Source organism: Octopus bimaculoides, chromosome 21 (assembly GCF_046866305.1).
Source record: "Octopus bimaculoides isolate indiv1 chromosome 21, ASM4686630v1, whole genome shotgun sequence".
NCBI lineage: Eukaryota > Metazoa > Mollusca > Cephalopoda > Octopoda > Octopodidae > Octopus > Octopus bimaculoides.
The window spans coordinates 21659469-21677346 of record NC_142948.1 but is presented as its reverse complement, the minus strand read 5'-3'; the positions used below and the strand labels follow the sequence as shown (position 1 = coordinate 21677346).

The 17878-nt window shown below is 36.8% G+C and overlaps 1 protein-coding gene across 3 annotated transcripts in view; it reads right to left on the bottom strand.

Moving 5' to 3' along the window:
- The window catches only part of LOC106870294 (E3 ubiquitin-protein ligase SHPRH), an 81187-nt gene that overhangs the window by 32457 nt on the left and 30852 nt on the right, over positions 1-17878 (bottom strand). For all 3 annotated transcript variants that reach the window (XM_089338922.1, XM_089338920.1, XM_089338921.1), the window contains exons 13-20: positions 16798-16905; positions 14208-14273; positions 11305-11387; positions 9706-9832; positions 6723-6899; positions 6012-6119; positions 5169-5299; positions 1301-1480 (exon numbers count right to left, since the gene is read on the bottom strand). In XM_089338922.1, coding sequence (XP_089195048.1) covers positions 1301-1480; positions 5169-5299; positions 6012-6119; positions 6723-6899; positions 9706-9832; positions 11305-11387; positions 14208-14273; positions 16798-16905 — 980 coding nt within the window. The remainder of the gene's footprint in view (positions 1-1300; positions 1481-5168; positions 5300-6011; positions 6120-6722; positions 6900-9705; positions 9833-11304; positions 11388-14207; positions 14274-16797; positions 16906-17878) is intronic.

The window sequence follows — 17878 nt, the reverse complement described above, 5'->3', positions numbered from 1 at the left end:
TTTTTCTCATATAATATTTCTCTCGCATAACATTACTGAAATTTGATTTTGAGATCCTGAACTTTACAGGGGAGATGACAAAGCCTGAGCTGATTAATAATTTGTTGCACTTAAGAAAAGCTGTCCCTCACAGTGGAAATGATATGCTAAAACCACTTTGATTATGCTTATACATGTGGGGCCCTAACACTTCCCTTCCTTTCTCTACCCTGTCAAGCATTTCCCCCACATCTCAACCCTTAACATCCTTCACTTCTCTATCTATGGTACTACTCCGCTTCCATTTGTGTGTGTATGTGTCTGTGTGTGATGGGTAAATTGTCACCATTTTATATTTTTAATTTCATACATGCGCATTGTTTGTTTTTGATTTTGTCAACTACACAGTATAGTAGGGTCAGTTGGGCACTGTCTATGAGAAAAACAGCACCATGATGCAATTCACTCTGCCAGAAATTTGAAAATGACATACTGTACTGCTTGGCATTCATGTCAGAAGCTCCAATACGAACATTTCAGAGTGTTTGGGTGTCAATATGAGGATATGTACCAAGAATGATAAAAATCAAACATCCAGTCAACATCATGGTGTTTGGAGTGGTCACTAGTGATGGTGACATTATATCTCCAGTCATCTTCCCACAAGGCCTCAAACTCAACATGGAGGCCTACATCAAGTGCCTGGGGGAGGTAGTGCTGCCCAGGGTCAAGAGGATGGCTGCTGGAAGACCCTATGTCTGGTGACAGGACACTGCCCCATGCCATACAAGCAGGAGAACCCAGTCATGGCTGTCAGACAATTTTTGCAACCACATCACCCCTAACATCTGGCCACCTAACTCCCAAGCCTGCAACCCACTTCATTATTATGTGTGGAGTGCAGTTGAGCAAGAGACCAACAAAACTCCTTGTAACACCAAAGATGAACTGAAGACAAAGGTTATGGCAGCATTCACCAACTTAAACAACGAGACCGTCCAGAAGAATTGCAGGAGATTCTAAAGTTGTCTGGAGGCCGTGGTTGAAGTCAATGGCGATTTTATAGAATAAATTTACTCTTTAGTATTTCAAGATATTTTTATGTAATTTTGGTAAATATATCTGTTAAAATGCATAATTTAGACAACAGTTTATTCACCGCACCCTGTATATGTGTGTGTGTGTGTGTATGTATATGTGTGTGTGTGTATATATATATATATATGGGACATTTGTACCCCAGCATCACTTTGATGGTGTGTGCCGCTCTTCCAATCAGAAGTAGTAGTAACTGTTGAAAAATTCTGTTCAGAACACTCACTTAAACTGTTGATGTTTCCTTTCAGCTCTGATACAACAAGAAACAGTCTCATCAATTTCTCCCTGACTAGGTATTTTTCCTTGTAACTTCTTCAATTTTTTCAAGATTTTGGTTCTTTCGGATATAAATGCTGTCAGGCGTCTTGACACAATAAACTTGAGTCCCTCTATAGAATGGATCCTGAAATGTGAAAGTATTTGCTTATATAAGTTTATATATATATATATATATACACACAAAAAACAAATCTATATACACATATATATGTATGTGTATGTATATATAAATATATACATACAGAGAAAATTACATCTTTATTATTGGTCTCACTTTATAAAGCTGGCAATTGTCTCTATTGTATTAACATATATATATATATATATCATATATATATATATATCATATATATATATATGAAGGCTTGAAAGAAATGAAGCCAGTGTGCTTCGCTGGATGTGCAATGTCAGTATGCATGTTCAACAGAGTGTAAGCATCTTGAGAGAAAAGTTATGCTCAAGAGAAATCAGATGTGGTGTACAAGAGAGATGACTGCACTGGTATGGTCATTTAATGCATATGGACGAGAACAGCTGTGTAAAGAAGTGCTGATCTCTAACTGTGGAGGAAACCTGTGGTAGAGGTAGACCCAGGAAGACATGGGACAAGGTGGTGAAGCATGACCTTTGAACTTTGAGCCTCAGAGAGGCAATGACTAGTGACCAAGACCTTTGGCGATGCACTGTGCTTGAGAGGGCCTGTCAAGCCAAGTGCTACAGGCACGTAAAGAACACCTTTTGAGCATTGGGCCTCACAGAGGCAAAGTGGCTGAGTTCTTTTCAAGTGTTGGGCCTAATGGAGGCAATAACCAAGGCCTTTGGCATTATGCCATGCTTGAGGAGAGAACCATCAAATCATAGGAGATATTGGTGTCAAGCAAATTGGCACCTGTGCCAGTTGTACATGAAAGCACCCTGGTGTCAAGCAAATGGCACCCATGCAGGTGGCTTATAAAAGCACCCATTACACTCTTGGAGTGGTTGGCATTAGAAAGGGCGTCCAGCCGTAGAAAACCATGTCAAATCAAACTGGAGTCTGATATAGCCTTCCAGCATACTAGCCCAGTCAAACTGACCAACCCATGCCAACATGGACAACAGACATTAAATGATGATGATGAGATATATATATATAAATAAATATATATATATATATATATATATATATATATATAGAGAGAGAGAGAGAGAGAGAGAGAGAGAGGGAGAGAGAGAGAGAGAGAAATCATTAAAATTAATATTAATATCTTTGAAAATATATATATTTGTCCAATAGATTTGTCATCTTCTATATCTGCATCATCATTCTTTTATATCCATTTTCTATGCTGGTATGGGTTGGACAGTTTAACCCAAAGCTGGCAAGCAGAAGAGCTGCACCTAACAAAGACTTTCTTTCACCTGAGGACATACCTTAAATTCTGAAGGGGGATAATCAAAGAACATAACATTGTAATACTTCATGTAAAGTAAATATAACAAATGAAAAATCACGGATCACTACCAAAATTTCATCATCTGTTCCTTGTGTCATTACCAACTTTATCTGCAAGTTTCATCAAATACTGTTCACAACCTTTTGAGTTATTTTGCACACAGACGGACAGACACACAAACCAACGCCAATGAAAACATAACCTCCTTCCTTGGCAGACGTAACGAAAAATATTTATGAAACAAACACTTCCACACATTCATGACTCCTCACAAGCGCTATCACCAAACCATACAAAAAACCCATAATTCCATATACAATGACAAACACAGAAGCAAAGGAGCCAGCCTTAAGATAGAGGATCACATGGACCACTTCGTCACGTGATCCCCACCCATATTACACTTAAGGACCATAACCTAATTTTTATTCCAACCCCAAATGTAGGCTGATCAACCTCTCCAAAAGCAAGATATAGCAAGCATATTCTCGATACTATCGACTCTGACATCAGAAGGGCTACAGGGTTGACACAATGGAACTCCAGCGCAACTGTGATAGACTGGTTCCACAGTATCAAGAATAAATCAGGATAAATCAGATTATCAAGAATAAATCAGCCTGCAAATTCACCCAGTTCAACATTGTTGACTTCTATCCTTCCATATCTAAGCCCCTCCTCCTGAAGGCCCTAGCTTTTGCTGGACAATTTACCAACATTAGTGATCTTGATATCTGAACCATCATGGATGCCAGAAAGCCAATTCTGATCTATGACGATTCCTTCTGGGTAAAGAAAGAAGGCGATCCATTGTTTGAGGTCTCTATGGGGATCTTTGACAAGGTTGAAATCACCAACCTTGTCGGGTTATACATTTTGGATACCCTCAAGAGACATACCCATCCACATAGGTTGGCCCTCTATAAGGACAATAGCCTGGCTATCTCAAACCATATGAATGGCTACACCATGGACAGGTTCAGGAAAGACTTGATAAAAGTATTCACAGAGTTTAGCCTGTCTATAATGGTTATTATCCACCTGACTATGGTCGATTTCTTGGACATAACCTTAGACCTGAACACAGACAAATACAGTAAGACTAATGAAGAAATGGTATATATCCACAAGTGCTAGAACCACCACCACCCCTGCTGTAATTAGAAACCTGGTTTCAGGCATCAGCAAATGGGTGTCTAAACTCTCAACCAATATGGAGATCTTTAATAGCCCCCACCCCCACTACAATGATGCTTTGGCTAGGAGCAGATTTTCTGAGAAGCTCACATGTGGACAAACCCCAAACCCCCTCTCTCACCCCAAGAGGATTAGGAAAAGGAAAATAATCTGGTATAATCACCCATTTAACCTAGAAATTACTACCAACATAGCCAAGAGCTTCCTGTCATTGATAAAGAAACATTTCCCCACAGGCCGTAAGTATTACAAACTTTTCAACCTCCATTTTCGACTCTCCTTCATTTTCTACAATGCTCTTCTATCTATCTAACAGACTTGCAAGGTACTTCTTCCAAAATTCATTTGTCCATAATGAAAAATACTCCTCCAGTACTGTTCTAATCTCATCTACAGAATTCGTATTTTTTCCGTCCAAATGATTTTGAAGACTGCAAAATAAATGATAATCAGATGGGGCGATATACAGCAAATATGGTGGGTGGACCATCGTTTCTGATTTAAACTTCTCCAGCCTTTGTAATGTCATCCTCGTTGTATGTGGCCAAGCATTATCCTGAAGGAAGAACATTTTTCATCTTGAAACGAAAGATGGTCGCTTTTCTTCTAGCACTGACTTAATTGATAAAAATCACATTATTTATGGGATGACCCAATACATCTACACACACACACTCATATAAGTACGAATGCATACACGCAGATATATGGGCATATACATGTACATATATACATATATACCACCCCTTTCTACTTCCCCCCAACCACGCGACCGATTTCCTGTCCACCACACGGTCAATTTCTTGTTCACCATGTGGTATTTTCCAAGTAATTGCTGTCACTGAAATACCAACATCATACTGCTATACCGTGTGACCATTCTTGACCAATCACCGGCTAACATCCAATAGTAAACATCAACTCTCTTGAGTCAAACTCTCATTCAGACCCCAATGGCCAAAGACTAACCACATACTTGAAATTCAAAGTACCAAGGAGTCTGAATGAAACTGTTTTGATCTGTGTGTGTGTGTGTGCATTTACATATTTGTATATATATATATATCATACATATACATAAATGTGTGCAGTGTACATATACGTATATGTATTTACACAATCACACACATACACACATATCAAAAATACATTTATTAAATTAACATAGAAATGCCATACTGATCATTTATTGAAAATCCCTTCTGATCAATCGAGGTGAGGTCATGTTGGATCTTGTTCAATAACAGAGAACTCTTGTCTTGGTCAACAACAAAATCCAGAATCTCCATCCACCATTCTTCATTAATTAACTGAAAAATTAATGAAACAAATGCACAAGCAGTACAGATTAAGTATAATTAAAGTCACTGGAAACTGCACAGAACATAGAAATATATACAGGCAAGGAAAACAATTACATTTGTCAACAATGTTTAAGCTATATTAGAAATGCTAACCCCCCCCCCCCCCCTCTCTCTCTCTATCTATCTTTCTATCTATCTAACTATCTATCTCATTCTCTGTCCACACACGTATGTGTGTGTGTGTGTGTACATGTATAAAGGTAACTGTGTAAGCACTCAGCTACTCACCACACAAATGCATCCAACCTGACCCTTGTTTTATCATCTCCGGTGACATCACTACTGTTAGTTTCACCAATGTTCATCTGATTCATTTCTTCTCCAGACTCATATTTACTTTGCTCCTGTTTAATACCACAAGCTGACTGATTCTTGACTGAGTTAAAGCAGGCTCCACATTGTGCCTATATTCTGACCTTGTGTACAGCTTCCTATTTCAGTTGTGGCTTCTTCTTCCATTTCCTCCAGCTGTCACCAGAAGCCCTCCTCTTGCTGTTTTTTGCTGTATGTTACCCTTGCTATTTGCTGTCCTCGCTGTGTGCTGCCCTTGCTACCCTTGTTATGTGCAGCCCGTCTTCCCCTGACTAAGTCATAAATTTACAAAATTAAATTTATCTTTTTTTAATCCAACCAAATCAAACATCCAAAGTGTATTTACCTGTTTTTCAAGATTGTCTGCTTTTATTTTTAAAGAAAGCCAATTGTCAAAGGCTTCTTTCACAAAATTCAGGTGTTTCTCTGTGAGACGATTTCGAATTTCAGCAGCCTGCAAGATAGAATTAAGAAATGTACAGGCGAGGAGAGAGTGAGAGAGAAAGAGAAGGATAAAGGGAGAGTGTGAAAGAGAGAGGGAAAGAAAAAGAAAATGTGAAAGAGAGAGGGAAAGTGAAAGATAGAGAGGGTGAAAGAGAATGATAAAGAGGGAGAGTGAATGAGAGAGTAAGAGAAATAAGGATAAAGAGAGAGGGAAAGAGAAAGAGGATAAAGAGGGAATGCAAAAGAGGGAAAGAGAAAGAGGATGGAGAGGGAGTGTGAAAGAGAAAGAAGGAAAGAGAGGTCAAAAAGAGAAGGAAAGAGAAGGAAAAGAAGGAGTGTGAAAGAGAAAGAAGGAAAGAGAGAGAAAATCTATCAGTTTTGTTAAGTGAACAAATTTTAAGTCTAACCCCACCCACCCAGCCACACAAAAGAGCATCGAACCATAAAAATCCTACCTCCTATAACTCTCCATATAACACATGCTAGCATGAAAAATCAGATGTTAAACAAAAGAGTCAACAAACATCCTTCATCCTCGGACAATCTAAAAAACTAAGTCCAACACCTGTCTGTTTAGAATCCTAACGAGTAAATTACATTAAGACACACTCACCTTTTCTTGGAGTTTGTCATCATCGAGGGCACTGGCAACACCTTCTGGTTTTTTGGACAAAACCTCGTTTAAGTTGTGGTAACAATGAAGCAGCTGCAGGTCATCAGTTCGTATCGTATTTTTGTGTTCTCGTACAGACCAAAGTACTTGACGGTAATTATCTATGGCATCTTTCAACTGGAAACCAATGGAATAATGGCACAGATTTAGGTAGATTACTTAAGAAGTTGAACCTTTTAGCATTTAATCCGACTAAATCTAACCCAAATATTCTACCTGTTTTGTTAAAACTAGCCAGATCTGGCCTCTCACACCTACCCTACAATGTCATTCTAAAAATAAGTAATTACATCAGTGTAATCTTGGAGTTATGAGATAATGATTAATTAAAACTAATGTGAATAAGTAAGCATTGCCAGTGCTACATAAAAAGCACATGTTGATGCTACATACAAGTGCTCATGTGGTGCCATGTAAAAAGCACCCAGCACAACACTGTAAAGTGATTGGCATAAGGAAGGGTACCCAGCAGGCAGGCAGGCAGGCAGGCAGGCAGTTGATGAAATTTTAACCCGAACATAACAGATGAGCATTATTTAGAAAATGATGTCACACGTTATCGAGGCTACCATTCTTTCTGGATGTGCAAAATGGGATGACGTCTTTATTCCAAGAATTCCTCTTACTCCATCAGGAGCAGACATTCCTTTTACATTCAGAAGACTACAATTCCCCCTTCGTGTGACTTTTGCCATGTGCATAAACAAATATCAGGGTCAAACACTGTCTGTAGCTGGTCTTCTCTTGGAAGAGCCCTGCTTCTCACATGGACAACTGTATGTTGGCTGCTCAAGAGTGGGCAGCAACAAAAAACCTATTTGTATATGCTCCACAAGGGAAAACAAGGAACATAGTTTACAATGAGGTGTTATAATCACAACAGCAAGAAAGTATGTACATGATTACCTTCTTTTACGAAACTTCATTGACTTTCATATATTTATATTGATATACATATATATATGTGTGTTTGGGTGCGTGTGTGTATATACATCTCTATATATAAAGATGATGCGTAGTCTAGACAGCGTTTTTAGATTTCATTATTCTCTTTAACCCGGGCAACGCCGGGTATTTCTGCTAGTATATTATATTTTATGACATTTCAATTAGCTATTATACATTTTATTACATTAAGAAAATAATTATTTATTAAATGATTAAATTAAATTTAAAAAATATGAAGGAAACCATAATAATAATTTAATAATCTTCTATGATTTTGATTTATAAATACTTTGTAAGATACTCCTCCAGCTGTTTATGGCTGGCCAAGATCATCCTGCCCAGAGAGCAGCAGGACATCGTCTTACTGGGATTCAGTGTCTTGATCAGGTTGACCGAGGTGGAGGACTCCACTACATGCAGTGGTAGCATGTTGTTGACAAACAGGTCTACAATCCTTCTGTCCACTATAGACTGATGGACACCAGTGTTAGCAGTTTGGGCAAACACCTCGCCAATGCTGGGCTAGCAAGCTTTCTTTGCACATGGCTGCAACAACTGGCTAGTTTCCCATGGGAAGCGCTGGCCTTGATCCTCTCCTCAAACTGAATGGCATGTGCTGGGTGTTTGTTTTTGACATGTAACTTCAAATTGTATAGGCTCACCGCTTGTCCCTTGATGGTGGTCTCCTTGGGCTTACACATGATGCACCAGAAGTACAAGATTTTGGTGTTACTCTCATCCCTTGACGTAAAGACAAAGTAGTCCTCAATGTGGGGCCACAGGTTCTGAGTCTCCTGGCTCTTAATCTGAGTGACCTCTGCCTCACCCACAGCTGTTGCTGACTCCTCAACAGGCCCTTCATTCTCAGGCTGGACACAAACGTCTTCACTTTCCATAACAGTAACAACATCGTAAGTGAATACAACTCAAAACTGCAGAATTACACAATACTGCTTAGCTAGCTGCTGCTGCTGCATTGACCAAACATGTCTCATCAGGTGTACACATAGTCAGCCAATAGCATGCTTGACAGACTCTTCAAGATACGCCCGCAACAGACAGGAACAAACGTATGAATTTGTTAGTGGACTTAAAGTCAGCAGAACTAAATTTAGCGGAAGCTAATTGATCTGTTAACGGTTTCCAAAGTTAGTAAAAACACTAATCTGCAAAACAAAAAGTTAGCTTTGCTAATTAGCTGTTAGCGGATTAGTGGAACCCTGTCCACCACTGCTAGTAGGCCAACAGATCATCACAACCTCACTCACTGGATGCTCAACTGACACTGAGACTCTTACTGCTAACATACTCTACAAAAGACATATTGAGAAATTTCTGAAACAAGGAGCTATGGGTGGGGCCAATATGGGCCAGCACGGAGCTATGGGTGGGGCCAATATGGGCCAGCCCATAGAAAAATAACTTGATGTGATAGAAAAAAACTGTTGCCATTTTAAAACTTAGTGACCCCACCAAATAACCCCAAAACAGGTCTCAAACTTAGGTCAGCAGGAAAAAAGATATAATTTGTTGGCCAGTCTAATTCAAACATTAAGAATTATGCAACAAATGACAGATATTGTAATTACCAAGATGTAATAATTAAAAGTCTGTCTAAGATTTCATTTTGATATTTTCTTCACATAAGAATGTAGTATTTAAATCAAAATTAATTAATTAACAACAATTAACAAAAGGTATTAATTATATAAAAAGAAGTTAAAAGTCAAAAAGTTATACTATAAAATTATTGATTACTGTTTTATATCCACAGAATAAGAATGATTAATTCAATAGTTACCTATTAGTGTAATCTTTATTTTAATAATGTAAATCTCTCTATATTTACTTATATTTAAACATCTTTTTTTCTTTTTTCTTTTTGATGATATAGATTCAATATTAATTCAATAACAACCTAACTGTGTAATCTTTACAGAGATCACTCCATATTCAGTATTATTTAAACACACACCTGTTCTTTGATGATATAGATTCCAGCAAGCCCATGACGTGCTGCAATGGCTTGTCTGTGAGCCTCTTCACATTCTGTAACTCCTTTTTTTATCAAAGACTGCAATAATTCTTCCATAGTCATCATTCTACAAATAAATAAAAAGAAAAGACAAAATTCACAACTGGTATATTTTTATGATGGCATGTTGCAAATAGTCAAAGACAAGCTGGACAAAGAAGGAAGTACCGTTTCTTAAGCCCAAATCTAAATTATTCTGGAGAAGTCTTGTCTATTTGTGTTGGAGGAATGCCTCACTACATACTAAACTAACTCACTGCAGTTTGAAGGAAAGCATTTTTTTGACCATTGGTGTTGATAGAATAAGTGAGACAGTGAAAAATAAAGCTTGCATATTGAAGTTTACAACACCAAAGACTTATGCTCTAGATCAGTCACAGGAAAACTGCAGCCCACAATACTTCCTGTACAGCATGCAAACAAAAAATTACCTTGATGTTTTAGTAGTGCAGCCCACATGATGATGAGCCATGTTTCATGTGGCCTGCTTCTCAAAAAAAGGTCGTCAATGCCTGATCTAGTACAATCATCTACAAAATGTACACAAGTCTATTACAGTCTATCACAAATTAAAACAATGTCACTAACTCAGTAAGAAAGATACAGCTTTACAAGAGCTGGTATGTTCATACCTGTGAATGGCCTCTTAAGAACTGAAACCAAAACCTATACTTTAACAGGAGCTTTTTGTACTTGTTGTTCTTGTGAACAGTGAACCATTTATTGTCTTGTTAGAAACCTATTTTCAATGGCAATATCTTTTATCTTTTATCTTTTATCTTTTATCTTTAACTTGTTTCAGTCATTAGACTGTGGCCATGACGGGGCACTGCCTTCAAGAATTTTTAGTTAAATGAATCGACTCCAGTACTTACATTTTTGCAAGCCTGGTACTTATTCTATCAGTCTCTTTTGCTGAACTGCTAAGTTATAGGGACGTAATCAAACCAACACTGGTTGTCAAACCATTCACAAATAAATTATAAATTTTAAAAAAACATGCCACAGACTGCGCCCACCTTGTTTTGTATGGAGATGACATTCCAGAGTTTCATAATCTATGTAATAAATACAAAATAGCTTCAGTCTGTGTCAACAAAAATATTTTCCAGTGAAGTTCATACATTCACAGAAGTTTGTATGCCACGGGAGGCAAAGAATCTTGACATTTGAACAAATATCTTTGTTACAAAAACAGAAACAAAAAAGATAAAAACCTTCCAAACAAAATCCTTCATTGAAGAAAGGAAATGTTTATTTGTCAACAAAAGTCTTAAAGCACTCGTGTTGATCCTACATAAAAAGCACCCAGCTTTTTATGTAAAGTGATTGGCATTAAGAAGGACATCCAACCATAGAAACCAAGCCAAATCAGACTGGAACTTGGTGCAGCTCTCCTGCTTCTCAACTCCTGTCAAACCACCCAACCAATACCAGCATGGAAAACGGATGTTAAATGATATTGATTAGTAATCTGGTCTCCCAAGAATATTTATCAAGATTTGCACACTTCACTACATATAGAAGCAACTGACTTACTTCTTGTTTATGGAATGGAACTCTCCTCGAACTGCCTGTGGATGGCAACATGCTTGGCGTAATTTCATTAATGGATGCAAAAGCTGGCAACATAAAGAAGAGATTAGGAATTAATATAACACTTAAGTTCAGCTGAACTATTTGCTCCATGCTGGAGATGGAGGTAGAGAAAGTGATTGCAGCCTAATTGCAAAAAAGCTATTGTGGACAAATAAGCAGGATCCAACAGGAATGAAAATAAAATTATCAAAACATTATGAAAATTATAATATAAATAAAACTAAAAATTTATACACTTTTACCACATATTAAACATGATAAACATAATTAAAGTGGGTTTTTTTTTAAATTGTTCAATTTCACTGATAGTTAATTCTAGGACACCTTCTATATACACACACACACTCTTATATAAACTGTACTTGATGACATATAAGATGCACTCTTTTTGAAAAAATATCTCAAAAAAATCACCCCAGGTCCTATATGGCCTAAAGTTGAGTCTCCCATAAGTGTTAATGCATTATTACCTGAATATGCACTGGTGAAATTAGGGTGTGTCTGATACCCCTGTGCATGTTTTATGCCATCAAATAAAGTATGATGTGTGTGTATACATATATATCAGGTCATTTCACAAGTTCTGTCCGAATTTTGAATAAAGAAAACAAATGATCAAATGTTATATTTAATTGAAATTTAATCATCAATGTACTTTCCCTGATTATCTATGACTTCCTTCCATCTATTTACAAGCTTTTTAATCCCATCAATGTAAATCTCTTTTGGTTTCAAAGCGAAGAACTCTGAAATATCAGTTTCAACCTCCTCCCGGCTTGCAAAAGTTATGTCCCCCACATGATTCTTTAAACTACGAAACAAATGGTAGTCTGAAGGAGCAAGGTCAGGAGAATAAGGTGGATGAGGAATTTTTTCCCAACCAAGCTCTTTGATCTTCTGTGATGTGATCTTTGCAGTGTGGGGTCGCGCATTGTCCTGATGAAACATCACTCCTTTTCGATTCACAAAAGCGGGTCTTTTTTTCTTCAAAGCTTGGTTCAAACGCTCTAATTGCTGACAGTAGACTTGAGCATTGATTGTTGCATTAAGTGGTAACAATTGAAAGTGAATTACTCCTTTGCAATCCCACCAGATAGAGAGAAGAACCTTTTTCCCATGAAGTTCCCTTCTTGGTTGTGGTTGAGCTTTTTCCCTATTACCAAGTCACTGTTTACAACGTTTAATATTTCGATAGAAGATCCATTTTTTGTCACCAGTCACAAGTCTATCCAAAAAGGGTGAAATGAGTTTGCGAGAATGGAGAGAAGAGCAGATGTCAACTTGGGATTTGCGGTTGCTTGCAGACAATTCATGAGGCACCCATTTTCCAAGTTTAGGAACCTTTCCAAGTTGTTGAAGATGATGATGAACAGTTTAATGGTTTGAACTAAGCTTTATTGCGAATTCTTCAACTGATAATGCAGGATTTTCTTCAAGTAATGCCTCAAGGAGCTTATCATCAAACTCAACTGGACGTCCTGTTCGATCTTCAACTTCAAGGCTGAAATCTCCACTTCTGAATTTTGCAAACCATCTTCTGCAAGTTCTTTCATTCAAGCATTCTTTCCCATAAACTGAGTGTATGTTTCGAGTTGCTTCGGCTGCAGAGTTTCCTTTTTTGTACCCATAAAGCATTATGAGCCTCAAATGCTCTTTGGATACTTCCATGTTAGAAAGGGTTTTAATCAAAGAAATTTTAATTCTATTATTCTGTAAAATAATATTTAATTAGTTTAAATGTACACAAATGCATAAAAATAATTTTTTATTCCATTAGACATTCTAAAATACTATTAAATTCCATTCAATTTTAAAAAAGGTAAAATCGGACAGAACTTATGGGATGACCTGATACATACCTCTCCGCCACAGCAGAATTGATACCGGTGCTGGTGCCACATAAAAAGCACTGGTGCTGGTGTCACATAAAAAGCATCCAGTACATTCTGTGGAATGGTTAGTGTTAGGAAGGGCATCCAGCCATAGAAACTATGCCACAACAGACAATGGAGCTTGGAGAACCCACCCATCCACCTTATTAGCTCCAAGCAAACCATCCAACCCATGCAAATATGGAAAACAGACACTAAATGATGATGAAATGATGATACAAACACACATACACACACACCAGGTGCACCATATATATCAACCCGTTATTTTATTATAAACTAAGAAGTTTTAAGTTTTGATTAATGAAAGTTTACAGGTTGATTATTATATTTGTTTTAAAATATCTAAAATAAATTTACAATTCAAAATGGCCACCCTTTGCTTTCACCATAGCCCTTAATCTTTTCTCATATCGCTTTATCACATCGCAATTCTTTATACCAGCCATTTTCAATGCTACAATTTGTTTGAGCCACCATATTTAATTGAGGTTAAACAAGAAAAGAAAAGAATGTCAGGAAGTGTTATACAACATTAGCAACTATTTCTGCAAATAATAATGTTTTAATTTATGCTTAAATAATGGGTAAAAGTATATGCAACACCTGGTATCATCATCATTGGTATATACATATGTACGTACGTACGTATATACCAATGATGATGATACATACATACCATATATACCAATGATGATGATACATACGTACGTACATACGTATGTATGTATGTATGTATGTATGTATGTATGTATGTATGTATGTATGTATGTATGTATGTATGTATGTATGTATGTATCTATCTATCTATCTATCTATCTATCTATCTATGTACATATGTACACTTATACAACCTTGTTTGCTCTCTCCTTTTTCAGAAAAAAAAGGACATCTGAAGGTCTAAGGTGAATTATACCATAGAAGGATGTTCAATTACTCATTTATACTCACACGGCTAAGTATTTTTCTATCAATACTGTTCAACTTCACAGAATAGTTCTTCCATTTGGACAATTGCTGGTGAAAAGAGAAAAAAGAAGGTAATGAGAGAAGGAGAAAAAGGGAAGAAGAGAGAGAGAGAGATGGAGAGAGAAAACACAGAGAGAAATGGATATTACTTTTCAAACATGTAGTTAAATCAAGAGAAAGCAAGCAATAAAAATAAAGTCAATCCAAGTAAATCCCATTTAATTCTAGTGACCTAGTGTTTAAGATATAAAGAAACCCAGTTCAAATCCAGTCAACAGACACATCCAAGAATGAGATACCTGATAACAGTTGGAAATCAGTGACATAACTAATTAAAAAACTTTTCTATCCTTGATTTCCAATATATGATTTTAACGAAGCGGAGTAAAACAATGTGTTCAGACGTAACTTCCAACTACCAACATGTGAGACTCCAACACCTTCCTCTTGTCTCAACAAGACACGTTACTCTTAATAAGCTGCAGGCAGTTTTCTGGCTAACTTGAAGTTCTTTTGCCAGTTCTTGAGTGGTTTTACATGGATCTTTTTCAATGACAGTCTTTAATTGATCATCATGAATGACAGATGGGCGTCCACTACACTCACAATCTTCAAGGCTCAGGTCTCCACTGTGAAATCGTTTGAACCATTTTCAAACTGACCACACACTGGTCAATTCCTCACTAAACGTTTCATTGATATTGCAAGCAGTTTCAGCTACTTTATGTCCTTTTTTGAAGTTGAATAGCAAAATTGCTCGAATACCGCACTTTGACAGTTCCATTTCAGATGATTGTAACAACAATGAAAAATATATCAATGTTAATTTATTGATGCATTTTGATTTCTTCAAAAGCTTTTTGGTACTTGCCTCACCAGGTCTACTTAGCATCTTTTTTTTAACAAGTTATTCATGCATATTCGGTATGTATACCTGGTAATATAATTCGCAATCCCCAAAAATGCTTGTAACGTTGTCATATTTATCGGAGGAGGCATATTTTTTATTGCACTTGCCAGGTCTGGTCTACATCCATTTTCATCATTAATCTGCCCTGGATATTTTCTTGGCATAAAAAATTCACAATTTTCCTCGCTTTTATTTTTTCAAAGACCTTTTTAACATGCTCGGCATGCTGACCACGAGATTCATTTTTTGAGTATGTCATCAAGGTAAGCCATTGCAAAATCCAAACCTGCAAGCATAGGCTCCATAACTCGTTGGAAAATACCTGGTGTTACTTTCATATCAGCAGGAAGTCATTTAAATTTATGCAATCCTTTATGGGTATTTATCATTAGTAATTTTGAACATTCCTCATTAACTTGTACCTGTAGGTATGCTTCAGATAAGTCCAACTTTGAAAAAAATTTCCCTCCATTCACTTTCACAAAAATCTCTTCCAGATTTGGTAATGGGTAATTATGTGGTATCAAATATTCATTTAACTATGTTGAAAAATCAGCACACACACAGATTTTATTATTTTTTTCTTGACATAAACTGTTAAGGACGCCCATTCAGTGTAATCAATTTTTTCAATAACGCCAAGCTTTTCATGTCTATCTAATTCTTCATTAACTTGCTTCAACATTGCAAAAGGTAAAGTCCTTTTTGATTTAAATACCAGTATAGAATTTTCTTTTATTTGAAACTTTGCCTTTGTTTTGGTGCTAAGACCTAACTCATTAAAAAAAAACTTCAGGAAAAATCTTTTTTAATTCTTTTTTTAATTCCTCCGACATTTGGCAGAAGAGCCATTCACATTTTTACAAAAAAATTTATGGAGAGGTCCCATAAGTTAAATAATTCCATCCAGTCTGTTCCAAATAAATTTGTCATATTATTCAACACAAAAAACTTTGGCTTTTAAGGTTTTTCCATGAAATGTAACATCACTTATCATTTCGCCCTTAAAATGCAATTTTTTTCCTGAAACACCACATGCAATTTTCAAAGTTTCTTTCAACCTAGGTTTTCCTATTTTTCTCTACATATCTGCATTAACTATCATGATATCACTGCCCATATCCAATTGTAACTTGATATTCACATTATTCATTTTTATGAACACAAATTTTCTTTTCTGAGCTTTGCTTAAATTTTTTGTTCACAATATTTTCTTGCCAGAATATTTTTTTGTTGACCTTTTTTTTTTGTTTCACTCTACTATGTGAGCTTTTATGTCCAATTTTTCCACACTCAAAACATTTTAGATTTTTAAAATGACAGTTACATTTAAAATGTAAGCGTCCACACCCATTGCATGGATTGGGTCTTGACATTTGTTTTCTTTTTTTTATATCTGCCACAGGCCAACACACATGAATATGAGACTAATCACCCTCTTAATTTCATCCACATCATGTCTTGAATTCATAATCCTCTGGCACTCCTCTGCCACAACTTGTAGAGTTAATTATGAGTCCTGGGGTTGATTAGTTCAACTAAAATTCTTCAAGGCGATGCCCAGCATGACCACCATCTAACGACTGAAACAAGATAAAAGACATGCACACACACACACACACACACAGATAGATAAAATATGTGTAAAAACTGAGATTTTACCTGCATAGCATCCCTTACACACTCTCCATACTGTCGGCGATAAAAATGTTCTTCCACAGGGGAAAAGGACAACCAATGCATTATTTCAGTCTGAGTAGGAATATTTATCTACAGAATAAAGAAAACAAACAAAATCTGTGAAACATTCTGAAGATTTTGAGACTAAGATATTTGTATGCAAAATCTATCAACTTACAAGTGTGTGTGTGTTGAAAGCATGAACCAAGCACATCATCATCGTCGCCATTTAATGTCTATTTTCCATGCTAGTATGGGTTGGATAGTTCAGTAGAATCCAGCATGTTGAAGGACTATGCCTACCTCCAATGTCTGCTTTGGCATGGTTCCTATGGCTGGATCCCCCTTACCAATGCCAACCACTTTGTAGAGTGTACTGGGTGCTTTTCACATGTATTCAGATGTAACTTCCAACTACCAACAGGTATAATACACACTCACACACACACACTCACACACACACACACACACACACACACACACAAAACAAATTAGAGAAAGAGAATATGAAATTCACAAGATTCTTTATTAATCACAACAATTGTTTCAACCCATTTTACATCAGTCTCTCATGGGTGAGATTCCAGACAACTGGTTGAGGTTCATCCTTTGGTGCAGATTTCTTGTCAGGTGACTTTTCAAAAGGGTCCTCACTCAATAAACTCAGTTTTGCTTGGTTTGATTATAATGCATTTTGTTATTTGCTCGTAGCTGGTTGCATGCAGGAGTTCAGTCTGGAATGACACCTGACAAGACACATCTTCCCCAAAGGATGCACCACAATCAGTTGTCCAGAATCTCACCCACAGGATACCAATGCAAGATGGGCTAAAATGATCTTTGTAATTAATGAGGAATCTCGTAAATTCCGTTTTCTCTTTCACTCATTTGTTATATGCTCAACAGAAACAAAGGAATTCCTGAAGTAAATCCAGTGACATTTATATCTTTACTGTTGATGACACCAGATAGTCACAGACAGTGAAAGTGCTTTAATCAGCATACTATCAAGTGTGTGTGTGTGTGTGCGCACGTGCGTATACATACATATACACACACATAC